The following is a 13,768-nucleotide window of genomic DNA, read 5'->3' on the forward strand; positions in this document are numbered from 1 at the left end:
ATCTTTATTTATTCTGTCTTTAAATCCAGTCTTATGGCACTACAGTGTCTAGATGTTTTCAATTGACCCAAATCTAGCAGCTCAGGCTAAATCCAATAAGCAAAAAGAATGTGTTTGAGTTGCCATGACTGTCTTTTGAGTGGGTTAATAAAGAATGATAAATAAAAGAATATATATATACTGAGAATCTGGCTGTGACAATAATGGTTAAAGCACATGTTCTCGCACCTATGATGTGAGATGACTGTTTGTGTGAGGGAAGCTGTATTAATTAATTTCGCGCCAGCCTTTTTTATTTCCTCTCTCATGTTTGGCCTCTGGAAATCAGCAAGTAATATCTCCCTTGAATCCTATTTCCTCTACTTCAAAATCAGTTATTCTAAAAGCCACCCAGTTTAAAAAGACCTGACCTTCAGGAAAGGCTCTAAAACACAAACCTCTGCGCATCTTTCATTGAATTCTGCTTATCTCCCTGTATCCTGAACATAGCCTGCATTAGACAGTCCTGTAATAAATGTTATGCAGGGGAAGAAAATCAATATTCTGTTTTCCTACACAAAACTTGTTTCCCTCAAATAACTTGTGAGGGAGCCCTCTGACATCTGTAACAAGAGCAACAACAAAAACAAGCATTCTAAGAGCAGTTCCTTTCAGCACTGAGCGCAGAACAGAGTGAAACGTCATGTCTCCAGAGGATAAAGGTTGTAGGTTTTTTTTATCTACACAATGAGGATCGTGTGTCGCCATTAAATGCACATGAAGCTGCAATAATTGCTGTAGCATATTTGCTCCTAGAATGTATTTTTTAGACCCTTAGAGCTCTCAGCTGTTGCGGTGTCTTTGCACATTCAACTCAGGGCACCCAAAAGATCAACACCCGCACACCCCCAGTAATCATGACCATGCCCCAGTTCTGTCCTTAATCAAAACGGGTGTAATTGGTGCGAGTCTTGGGGCATAATTATCCTTAGGCGAGCCACAACACTTCAACAAAACCTCTCACCTCTCTTTTCCAGGGCCAGACAGATTTAGGATGGATATTGATGATTGTTGTTGTTGTTGTTGAACAACTGACTGAACTCGGTCTCAGATTGGGGGAAACACCTTGAAAAGTAATTTCTCTTAATCTTCCATCTTAAAAAAACTCCTCCAAAACAAGTGAACCAATGTCGGAGGGGAGGCATTTTTTTGGATGCACAGATGATTCTTTTCTCAGCACTATAGAGCAGTGAGTACGGCGGATGGATTTTTGAGTTGAGGAAAAGAAGAGGAGAAGAAGGAGGAGTAGGAGAGAGTGAGAAAAATATGATGGATATGTGGCTGTTGTCCTGAGGAGCAGCCTCATTTTGATTACCAGAGCAGATTAAAGGGCGACGTGCCGGGAGAAAGCTTCAGACATCCTTGTGTTGGTAGCCTTAATGCAAGAAACAGTGGCTGCAGGGTCACTGTGGGAGTGAAAGACTCGGGGGCCTGTACATTTCATTGGTTTTCATTCATTCAGAAGCAAGTATTTGCTCTGCTTTTGTGCCTTTGTCGTTAGTCCAGCTGAAACACACACGCACACAAACTCACATTCCTTCCTCCCATGCTTTCCCTCTTCCTCTCCGCTGGAATGAGTATTGTGTTCATGATCGATGTGTCTCATTCCAGTGACGTGGTAGCCTGGCTTACACTCATTAAAAATGGATAGGGTGTAGGGGAGCCTCCAGTGTGTGTGTGTGTGTGTGTGTGTGTGTGTGTGTGTGTGTGTGTGTGTTTGTACGTGTTTAAAAAGGAGGTGTAGATGGCAGGGAGTCCCAGAGGTGCCAGCTGTTTACCATGCACAGCTCGAGGTTTTGAAAGGTGGAGGGATCCTGATTGTGGTGGGAGATGTGGGGGTGTTCCTGAGGTCAGAACCTGGGCTGTTGCCTTGACAACAGCGTGCAAAATAGCTTCCTCTCCATTACTGGTGATGGTGGGATTTTTTGTCATTCTGTCGCTTTCTCTTTCGCTCTGCTCGGTGAGCCACATCTGGCAACACATGGAGTGGGTCCCATCAGAACTTGAGGCAATGGGCCGTTTCCATTCTGCTCTATCTTCCTTTATAACTTTGTTTTTTTCTGCGTCTGTCCTTTTCCATCTTCTCTCCCAACTTCGCTCCCTTGTGCCCCCATTTTTCAAAGAGATGCAGTGAGCACGGCCCGGTCTCAGGGCAGCAGGGGCAGAGGAGCTGAAAGGCAGACACCATTCAGAAAGAGACACTGGAACAGATGAAAGTGTTCTTGCAGCACCGTAATGCACATATATTGTCACGCTCTGTCGTGCTCTTCTCCCCTTAAATATGGTGCTAAAAATTAGATGCAGACACCATTTTTAAGGTGCATATGTGCAGTTGGATTATTGTCTTTGGGTCATTTTTCTAAATACTAGAAAGGCAATTATATCTCCTCGCTTTCAACTAAAAGAGACTAGGTTCATGATTTATATTGCAAAGCAGGGTCACATAAGGGTCACATAGCTGCTGCCTCCAGATGGCAGCAAGAAGCAATAACATTAAAGATATATGTAACTTTAAAGACGAGAATATACCTTTCTGTCAACTGCTGCAGGGTCATTTTGTGAAGAACAATACTTTGCAAGACTTGAGCTTCCCCTCAATTATTTATATGTTGCCTGGAAAACAGTATGCAATAGCATAGTTCAATGTGCATAAACATGAATGGAAATACAGGCAAAAACAGAGTTTCATCAATTCTAATAAGCTTGAAAGTCAATATTTCCGATAGCCAAATTCATTCTTCAACACAGCCTGAACCCTCTTAGACAAGCTTTCTTGTCATTTCTTTAAGTAGTCTTCGGGGAATAGTTCGCCACGACGTTCCAAAGCATTAGTTGTCGGCTGCCTTTTGTTCTGTTCTCTGTCCAGATGATCCCACACTGCTTCAATAATGTTGAGGTCCGGGCGGATTGGGTGGATTCATCCCTCCATAAGACCTGTTGCCACTGATTTTCAGTCCACTTCTTGTGTCATTTGGCACAGCTCAGCCTTTTCTCCCTGTTTCTCTTCCTTAAGAATGACTTCTTGACAGCCACCCTTCCATGGGGAGCATTTCTGATGAGGCTTCATCTACAACAGTAGATATACCAATTGAATGGCCAGATACATCTCTCAGGTCTTGTTTCAGGTCTTTTTTTGTATTTCTTAAGGACATCACTTTCAGATACTGTTAATCTGCTATAGATAGTTTCTTTTTAGGTCTGTAACTTCCTCTTTTGTCCTTGTCCAGTTTCCTAATTTTCTTTAAAGAAATTACAGCACACCTCGCTGAGATATGACAAACTTTCAGCTAAGCGCTCTTTGGGAATCCACTTGTTGGTGCAAAAATACTATTTTATATCTCTCAAACTGTGATATCTTTGTTGTTTATTTTATTTAGTTATTGTTGTTTATTTATTTTTTCATGATTACTTATGGGTCAGTGTCAAATGGTTGAACAAACAAAAAAAAACACATTCGCCTGACAAAAATGGTCAGATACCACCACTGGACTGAATTAGGGAAAAAGCAGCAAATGTCCAAAGAAAAACTTTCAAAGACCTTCAAAAAGCTGGGAGAACTATAAATGATCAAGACCACTTTGAAAGATCAAAAGCAAAACGTAAAAAAATGAGGGGTTGATCAAGTCTTTTGCACTGGATTTTTGAATTTGACAGAAAAGTCTTGCCTGTCAGTGTGCTTATGATGAAGGCTGGACATTTATACCTCCTTCTAAATGCCTGTCTATACATTTCAGTAAAGAAAAAAAGGAATACTCCTTCATTATTGAAGGCTTGGCTATAATAATGAAATGTGAAGCCTTTTCAACAGAAGAACTATATAAGAGAGGAAGCTGTTTCAACCCTCAGCTGTCACTCCGTCACCCAGGTCTCTTCAGTATTCGACTCCACTGTAGCTTCTGGTTGAATAACCCCCCGCTAAGGTCATCTTAAGCTGGAATTTTATTAGCATTCATTTAAGTACCTCTCAGCACCTCTTACTGACAATGCTCAGCTCCCCTCCCGTCAGCTTTGGGTTGGTATGGATTCTTGGGAAGCAGAGACAGAGAAAGTTAGAGAGACAATGAGATCACATAGGAGGCTTTTTTGCCTCTCTTGAAAACTTAGGAGCAGCAATCTGCACATCCGTTAAGGCGCTGGGCATGTGTGCATTCAAACACACGCACACACAGTGGGAGAAGGGGCTTCATTGTGCAGCCCTGCTGTGTTGAGTGACTGTAGCGTGTGCTGGGCAACAGCTGCTCTGATCCCCCCCACTCTCATCTCCACTACTGACCCATGCCGGTCTAAACATCAAAACACTCACAGAGACACATGCACACAAATATATACAGCACACATATACACACTTTGAGTCCGCACCTTTTTTGTTTTAGTATTTACCATGTTCTGCTTCTTCCATATTACCACCATCCCTTACCTTTGAGTGTGTGTGTGTATGTGTGTGTGTGTTGAGTATGTACTGTATCAGCTGACACTGTTCCGTGTCTGCCTGTCTGTAGACGCTACTCCATAAGGGACACCCAGACCACCCCCTCCTTTCTCCCCCCTCCGCCCACCATTCTCTGACAGCTGTCTCCACACTGTAACCCTTTCATGGCGCTGGGCCTCTGTGAAAGTTATACTATAAAGTTTCAGCAGCCTCATGCATGTTTTTTTCTCAGGGATCTGAAGAGTTTCTTTGGGTTAAGAACTCAAGCGGCTTTAGGATGCACAAGCACACACACACACACGCACACGCACACACACAGGCTGAGCTGCAGTCCCCTCAGTCAGATCTCGTTCTTGGTGGGCTTGTTTGTCATCAGTTGCCGCTTCTGCTGCTGATGTGACCCCGTCTGCAGCTCATTACAGCGTGCCACCTGTTTGTCCTGAAGCTAGGCAAGACACGCACACAAATAGAGTTTGTTGAAGTGACAGGGGGTTAATCTAACAGGAGCGTTCATGGTGGAACTGCCACACAAACTGTCAGCTCCCCACGGTGTCAGTGGCTTCCTTTGTCCTCTGGGACCGACTTTCTGTTGCCGCGGGGTTTAGTACCAGGCAGGCAGGTGGATGCTTATTGAGCTTTTTTTTGGGGGGGCAAAATAATGAAAAACTATACAGACCTCATAAATTGGCCAACGACTTACTTTTCAGAGGCAATGCAACAGCAGGCCAAGTTATAGATTTAACTATCAGCTTTTCTTTAAGTTGATATTTTACATCTGATTACATTTGATTATATTTTTTTCCCAGCAAACAGTTAATTTAGGCCCTTTAGTGCTAACAGCACACGATATCACCCAGTGGGCGATCTGCACAGGGTCAGAAAAACAAATAAAGGGTGTGATTTGGTGATTTGCACTTTTCAGTCATGCCATCTTCTATGTTTTACCATGGAGACACTTATTAAGTCTTGACCGGAGCCTGAGGTCAGGATCTGAACATTGCACACACTTTCAGAGTCTGCTGTCATCACACAAGCAGCTGCTAGAAAATTAAAGGACACACAGATCCGAAAATTAATCTGCGTCAGGCCGAGCTTTTCTCGTGCCTTTGTTAATCTACTTTGCCCTGGTGGTGTTTTTGTAGCTTTGTGTGTACAGCTACTCCTGCTGAGATGGTGAGATGCAGGTGTGAGAACGGCGGTCCCGTGGGACATTTGAAGACAGACAGACAGACATACAAACACACACACACACACACACACACAAACTGACATCTGGGTCCACAGACTTCTGTGATGAACAAACAGACTGAGGGCCATGCGAGCCAGGAGAACCATGTCTGGCAGAAAAAGAGACTAAGCACAGACAGAGACACGCCTAGATGAACACACACTCATACTGTATATATGCAAGACAATTGAGGGATGAGTACATGTTATGTAGCAGCTGAAAATAGACCCAGATTGGGCATCACTCAGCTGACTCACACTCAGTGTTTGGTTAGCAGAGGTGATGTGTGCTAGAGGCTTGTTCCTCTCTGCTTCTCTGTCAGGTTGTTTTCACACTCAGTAAAGAAATCTGGAACTAGGCTTTTGTGCAAGTATGATGTCAGAGACACAAGTTCATAGAATAAGCTCAAGGATATTTGTTTGTTCTTTATTGAAATTATTGTTGTCCGGCAGTAACGCGTGTTAGCGGGGTTGGGGACAGGGGATGTGGAGCATATTTGCTTTGCTCTGAAAGAGGTGAAAGTGATTACCCATATGGTTTTAAGTACGTTTTACTGATTTAAATATGACGTTAGTCTTTATTTGCATGTTTCGGAACCTTATAACCTATTAACATTCAAGTACACAAAGACGGTTATTTTTGTGTCTAAATGTGGCAGGGGAACCTGTATTTTCAGTTGGCTTTATGGAGATTTAGAAAACATCTTGTAACTGAAGCCTTAAAAATGTCTGTGTCTCAAAAACTACAAGGAGTCATATCTTCAGCCCTGAATGATAATTGTGCTGGTCCAGCGCATAAACCAGTCAGCCTCTGTGCCACGTTCAATGGATGTTCTCTTATCCTTGTATGCAGAAATACCAAAATGATACCAGTTAGCAAACGTAAAAGCAAAAGAATGTTGGAGTTTTTAGTTTTCTGTTTTATAAACATCAGTTAATGGTTTTTATCAGTCTAACCCCAGGAAAACATTTTGTGCTGGGGTAAATGTATCTCTGTTGACATGTTTTATTGTGAAGAAATATTTCTAGCCTCCATTGATTTACACTTTTTTGTTGTTGCTCGTTTGTCTCGCACTATAGTTGGACACTTATCTAAAGTTGATCTTGATGCTAGCTCCTGACACGTTTGAAGTTTTTTGTAATCAAGTCGCTACATCTGTCACAACTCGCCCATGTGTAGGTGTGTTTGCACAGGCTCTGCCGAGATGGACAGGTGCCCCGGGGCAGACAGAAGCCCATTGATGGCAAAGAAACAGCCTTCTCCAGCCAACTGATCCCAGCTGCTCACAGCTGTTTTTATGCCATTAGATAAAGACAACCGTTGTCTGTGCGGTTGGGGAACCTCTATATGTGCTTAAGTGTGCTCTATGTGTGCTTAAATAAAAAAAAAAAAAGGATTCTTTTTTTATCAAGAATTAAAAACAGGATTGTAACACAGATTATTTATCCGTATTTTTGTTTTAGAAATATGGAAAGGTTGATAAATGTCTTTTTGATGCATCACTGTGACCTTATCGTGCTTGCAGGTTACCCAAGTTCCCATTGAGTCATGTGAGCAGTACGGGACCTGCGGAGAGTGTCTGAGCTCTGGGGACCCCCACTGCGGCTGGTGTGTCCTGCATAATATGTGAGTATCCCTCAGTCCCCATCATATCTCTTTATAGGCCCTTTTCATACAGATTTTGTTTGACATCTCCCAAAATGGAAAGGCATACAGGTTACTTTTCCCAACGATGATCTCAAATGAAACAGAGTTTGAGGAAAGGAGACAGCTTCTGCCTGCAAATGGAAAGCCGTGCCTCAGAGGTGCAGAGCTGGTTTAGAACTTCTTGCAGCAGCCATAGTGATCTGACATGACTTGATACTTCCAGGAAATTATACAATTTAGTAAATATACTGGAAATTAAAAAGCTAAAGCAGTCATATACTCATTTAGCTGTGCCGTTTGTATGTTTAATGGATGTGCTCTGAATCTGCTGTGGCTGTACTATCAGAAGTTTTTGGGGACCTTCCACCCCAAGAATAAGCGTAGAAGCTATGAGTGACACCTGCTGGGGCTGAACAATTACTGCAAGAGAACTAACTTCTCGAAAGCCAGACTGGGGGGGGGGGGCAAAACAGCAAAAACTGAAGCAGATGCTTGATATATCTAATATCTATTTCGTATGAGTCATTCATTGTAATATTTGTCTGTAGATGGAATCGACAGAACTGCAGTTTGATGGAATGCTTGAAAAGGGGAAGGGAGATGAATACAGAACAAAACAAGAAAAAGCTGAAAGACAGTCTGCTCTGTCTCTAGCTCCCTTTTTGTCCCTTAAGTACACACAATCTGTCACCAGTCTGAGCTTTTCTTAGTTGTTATGTCTCGAATTCCTTGCTTATTGCCCCTCCAAAATGCAGATCCTCTGTCTAAAGGCATAGCTGAATATTTGTGTGTGTCAGAGCGCCGCTGCAATTATCATTATCGTGATGGCGGCCCCAGCAAAATGCACTTAAAGTAATTTACATCACTCCAAAGCAGGAACAGGACTAATAATTGCCAAGCGACAAGGTAATTCAGCATGTGCCTGCATGAGAGCAGGAGGGGCTGACTAAAGCCGGGTGCTCCCTGCAGTCTGCGTGCCTTCACACAGGGATCATTTACCACAACATGAGCCTCAGTGCTAGGCTGTTAATCACAGGCTTTTGTGTAGGTGTGGTGGGGACTGGAATAATTCAGCTTGGTAGGAGTTTAAATCATACCAAGTAAAAGGCGTTGATGCCCATATGAATGGGTTTTGGAGCTGTTGTGCTAAAAGCTGCTGTGACAAGGAAACATCTGCGTGATGTGAATACTTTCTCAAGTATATGTGAGGGGCATGACGTCCGAATGGGTGTGTGCATGAATGAGTCCACATGGGGTCGATTTTTGTGTACATGGATAAACACTTGTGTGGACTGTACTGTAGGGAGAAAAGGTCAGCAGCCTGATTTCTGTTAGATCAACCATCTGTTCGCTCAATGCCAGGAACCTTTGTGCCACCTGTCTCTGGTCCTAATCCCCCTTTCTCTTTCCTGACCCTGCACCAAGTGTGGCAGGACCCCTGTCAGCTCTGGCTGAATTACTGCTCCAAGGAAAGAAAGTTACTGGAGGAGTAGGTAGCTCTTCTCACTGCTGCTCTTGTGGATCTCCAGATGGTTACGCCCACAAATATCCGAAAGAGCCTCCGTCTCTGCAACAGTTGTGCTTTGAAGTGTCTGTTTTGATTCCATTTTCAACACACACATAATAAACATGTGGAAATGCAAGAATAAATTAACATAAATACTGAGAAAAAGACTTCTTACTTTTAGCAAAGGTGGGAAAGTTATCATTTTAAAAAGATAAATAAACACTTAATATACATATACCTATAGATGCAGTGCCTCAGCCAGCCACTTACAGACATATGTAACCTGAGCCTCTTCAAATCTAGGCTAAAAACCTACTTATTAGGGATTGCTTTTAATACCCAGTAGTATGATGACACTTTTATCTTATTTTATTTTATCTTATTTGATTTTGCTTTTTGTATTTTATTGCTTTCACTGTTCTTTTGTTGTTTTTATTTGTTTTTACTTATTCTTCTCTTTATTTATTACCTGTTGTAAAGCACTTTGGTACATCATAAGGATTGTCTGTAAAGGGCTGTAGAAAAAAAATACATTTACATTTACATATGAAAGTATTTGTGATGTTATGCTGCCGCTTGCAATTATGTGCCTCTGTCAGTACAGCAGCTGGTTCGAAACAAGTTGGGTTTTTTTGTATTTTTTAGTCAGCATATAAAAAGCATTTAAAACAGTAAAAACAGTCAACAACTGCCACCATATGTGCAACAATATTGCAAAGAGAATTTAAGATTAAAGATGTAATCATACACGGATCATTACAGATCTAAGGTCTGGGGGAAAAAAACTAGGCATTACTTGAAGTAAATTACTTTACAAATACATGCAAAAGAAGCATATCTTTAAATATGAACAGTCATGTGAAAAATAATTCACTCACTGAAGTATGAAGGTTTTATGGCGTATCAGGACGCAACACAAGTAACAGGTAAATGCAGCCTCAGAGGATCAACAACATATGACATATTACAATGTCTAATTTTTTATTTCACCAAATAAAGCCAAAATGCTGAAGCAGTGTGTGAAAAAGGCTAAGTACAGCCTCAGTGCCTCATAGCTTAGGTTTGTGCGTCTGAATCTGAACAAATCACTAGACTACTGGAACAATGCTCTTTGGACAGACCAAAGTGGAGAGGTTTGGTCATAATGCACAGCACCAGGAAACAAAACACAGCATATCAGTACAAACACCTCATACCAACTGTCAAGCACTGTGGTGGAGGGCTGATGATTTGGGCTTGTTTTCGAGCCACAGGACCTGCATGCCTTCCAGTCATTGAGTCCACCATGAACTCCATGAACCCAAAATTCCTCCAGAATGATTTGACACAATAACATCACACACTTTAGATGTTTCTGCCAAAGTCCGTTCTATAAGCAATTGAATCACTGGGTGTCTTTCATTTTTCACACACTGCTTCTGCATTTTGGCTTTTTTTTCCTCAAATTTATAACCACAGTGTAATATGTAATGTGTTGTTGTTCATTTGAGGTTGTATTTAATTAATTTTTAAGACCTGGTAAGGACCAGATAAGTTGTTGTTTTATTTCTTGTCATATAGCACTGCCTTGGTCATTACATAGTCCAAAATAGTTCATTTTCTGTGACTAAAAATGAAATACAGATACATTTCTAACATAAATTATTTTAAGACAGAAATTTACTGACTCCTGTGGCCACCAACATTTGACTTGCACTGTACCGTCTCACTTTCTTCAGTAATATTCTCGGCATCATTATAAGTAAGTCTCTCGGGTAGCTTTCCTGTAATTTGATCTCAAGTATGCGGTATAGAGTGGTGTAATGATATGCCCTCAACAATGACATCTTCACTCCAGTTGCACACGCACTAAATGCTTATGCATTGATCAAGTGGCATTGGCTATAAATATCTTCCTCATCTGTCATTTGTTCTGTAATGAAAAGTCCAAACTATCTAAGTGTATTACAGGCATACATAATCAACTTATCTAATATCCAAACTTGACCTGAATAAATCAGCTGACCTCAGTGTGGCTCATAATGTTTAATTGTGTTACAACTAACAGCAGGGCTTTCATTATTATGGAAAAATGCTTCGACGTGTTTTTAAGGCTTAGGATTCTTCTGTTTGCTTTTTACTTATTCAGACTATATTTAATGTTTTCTTTTCGTATAATCCAGTTCAATCCAACTAGGAATTAAAGGTTAATTTCCCTTTGATGGTATTGTTTTTTGTTATTTCCTCTAAGACAATAATATTGTCCAATAAAAAGTAAGTGTAAATGAGATGTGGGAAAGATCTTGAATGAGTGTGGGAAATCGATGTCATAAGACTGCATGAATGTACAATATAATCAAGAATAGAAGGATGTATCTGTCAAATGCTGCTGGGAAAAAAAAAAAGCAGCTGCATCCTTCTTGTGAAGAGCTCCCCACATCCCACTTACCCAGAATTACATTTCTTGTCAGCCGCTGTGCCATCCACAGCTGTGATCACTACTGCTTCCTTCTACTCCCTTTTCCCTCCATTTTCTCTATTCTCCATCACCCATCCCTGGGCCATTGTTTATTTTATGAAATTATCTTTCCCTGTTTCCCAATTTTGCACCTCCCTCAAAACCCCTCTCAGCACCGCTCATATCTAAACTATGCCACTCATCTCATCCCCTCTCAACTCAGCGGGGCTCACTGTTTCACTGTCTCCTATTTTGACATTTCCCCCCCCTCTGGAATTGGCTCTTCCACACTCCAGAGATGGTTGGCTTGCCGCACATAAACACCCCTCTCTTTGATCACCTTCTTCCCTCCTTCTGCAGCTGCCATCCACAATATCCATCCTCTGTTCTTCTCCTCCAAACCTCGTGTCCCTTAGTCCCTTTCTTTATGTCTGCGTGTGTGCATTCACAGAGGTGCAGCATTCTGAGGTGGCTAATTAAGAACAGGGAAGGACATCAGTTTGGTTTGAGACGGTGAGGATGAGAGACTGTTGCTGAGGGAGAGAAAGGCAGCGAGCTGACCGGGATTGGCATCTCTGTTTTCTCTGTTTTTCTACTTCTTTTCTTCTCCCTCTCTAATTCAGCGCGGTTTGAGCCTCCAAAGTCCTTTAATTACCAGCAGCTGCTAGGCATCCACTGAATGCATGAAGAATGAGAGAGAGGGGGGGGGGGTAAGAATGAGGAGAAAAGAATGAGAGAGGGAGAGTGTTTGATGCAGCACACTCATCGGCCCACAAAACCGAGCAGCATTTCGATTGCAGCTCAAAGGGAGCTCATCATCTCGAGCGCTCTTCAGCCGCAGTCGTGTGAATGGGTAGTTCAGCCTGCGTCTGACCACAATCCAAAAACATGGCTGATGCTTCCCCCTCTCTTTCTTTCTCTCCCGTAGCTCTGCATCGCTTCACTATTGGATTAGCTGTCTAATCATGCCCAAAAGCAGCTTTTCTATCTCAGAATGTCCCACATCACTGTTCTGTCTCCGTGCTCTCAGCTCACTCCTGCTTTGCGGGTGAGGACGAGTGGTTTCCTTGAGATTTGTCGGGAATAATCTGACTTGTGTCCAAGAGCGCTCAAGTGCCGAGGTCGGCAGATAACCAATAAAGCGAGTTTCTCTAAGTAATGTATCATGAGCACACGATGATGTGTTGTCATTATGTAATATGTGCATAAAGAATCCTGATCAGCGTGTGCTCATTTGTTGGGAGGATGACAGCTAAGTGCTATTGATGTAAAAGGCCCCAACAGAGTCAGCATCTGAGGGATGCTTTGAGCAGAATAGCATATCAATACCGTGCTGTGATACTGTATTATAGCAGAGTGTCAGACTGCTCAGATGTGTTTCACTAACAGCCAGCTTAGCATAGTTGGCAACTTTTTACAAATCCATGCAACATTGTCAAATGGTTGGCTTAGCAATCTTGGTTAGATAATATTATATCCTGTAGGTCACTGATGGCTTGTGATTAAAAAAAAAAAAAAAGAAAAAAACAGGGAAAACCAACCCAAACCCATGACCTGATCTTTAACTTTTTTGGCTAATTACTTTTAGTAATCTACAAAAAGTCCATTTGTTGATAAATTTAAAAACAAAAAGGAGAATAAAAAGGAGATGAAAAAGAGGATGGAAGCACGATAAGATATAAATACAAAATATCAATTCAGGTGTCATACTCTATACTTAGGTCAAAAGAGAAGAAGTGACACTTAAGCAATTATTTAAATATATCTACAGTCTGAGCGGTGCATATATGGAAAGGTAAACTGTTTCACAGATGTGGAGCAGCTGCTTCAAAAGCTCGATCACCTCCACCATCTTTAAAGAAACTGGCTGGTCTACCTCAGTGTTCTTACAGGGGTGTGGATGTTGAGAAGATCTGACAAATAAGATGGTGCCAATCCATTTAAAACTTTAAAAGTAAGCAATAAAATCATAAACTCAATCCAGAAACAGACAGGGAGCCAGTGAAGATGCCGAGACGTGTCTGCATGGTCACAACAAACTGGTGGACACACGGCACAGAGTTCTAAATGTTCTATTGAATGCAAGGACTAAGATTCAATTTAGTCATTCTTGCTGTTACATACACATGCTTCCTAAAGATCACTCACTGACCTTTAGTCTGAGCCATCCTTTTGTTTATATTCATTCTTATAGTTATAATAGAAAATACAGCTTGTTTCTTGACTGCTATATCGAGCATGTTCATCACTGTGCTACAGTACGAATGGCATCAAACAACAAACATAAAATCCCCTCTAATTAACCAATGGCAACAACAATTAGTCCAGCAGTGAAAATGGCTGCTTCAGTCCATTGTAAATGTCGGCCTGTGTGTCTAATGGCCCGCTCGTCAGCTACAGCCTCAGTTAGCAGTCAGAGGGAGGCTGCATCCATCTTAGCAATTGTGCCTAATGAGATATTGATCACAAACATGCAGGTCT

General features: G+C 41.7%; 1 protein-coding gene across 1 annotated transcript in view; it reads left to right on the top strand.

Annotated features, from left to right (window-relative positions):
* plxna2 (plexin A2) overlaps window positions 1-13,768 on the top strand; it is a 201,442-nt gene that overhangs the window by 98,235 nt on the left and 89,439 nt on the right. The window contains exon 5 of the mRNA XM_075475207.1: window positions 7,222-7,322. Coding sequence (XP_075331322.1) covers window positions 7,222-7,322 — 101 coding nt within the window. The remainder of the gene's footprint in view (window positions 1-7,221; window positions 7,323-13,768) is intronic.

This window comes from Odontesthes bonariensis, chromosome 10 (genome assembly GCF_027942865.1).
Source record: "Odontesthes bonariensis isolate fOdoBon6 chromosome 10, fOdoBon6.hap1, whole genome shotgun sequence".
Classification (NCBI taxonomy): Eukaryota; Metazoa; Chordata; class Actinopteri; order Atheriniformes; family Atherinopsidae; genus Odontesthes; species Odontesthes bonariensis.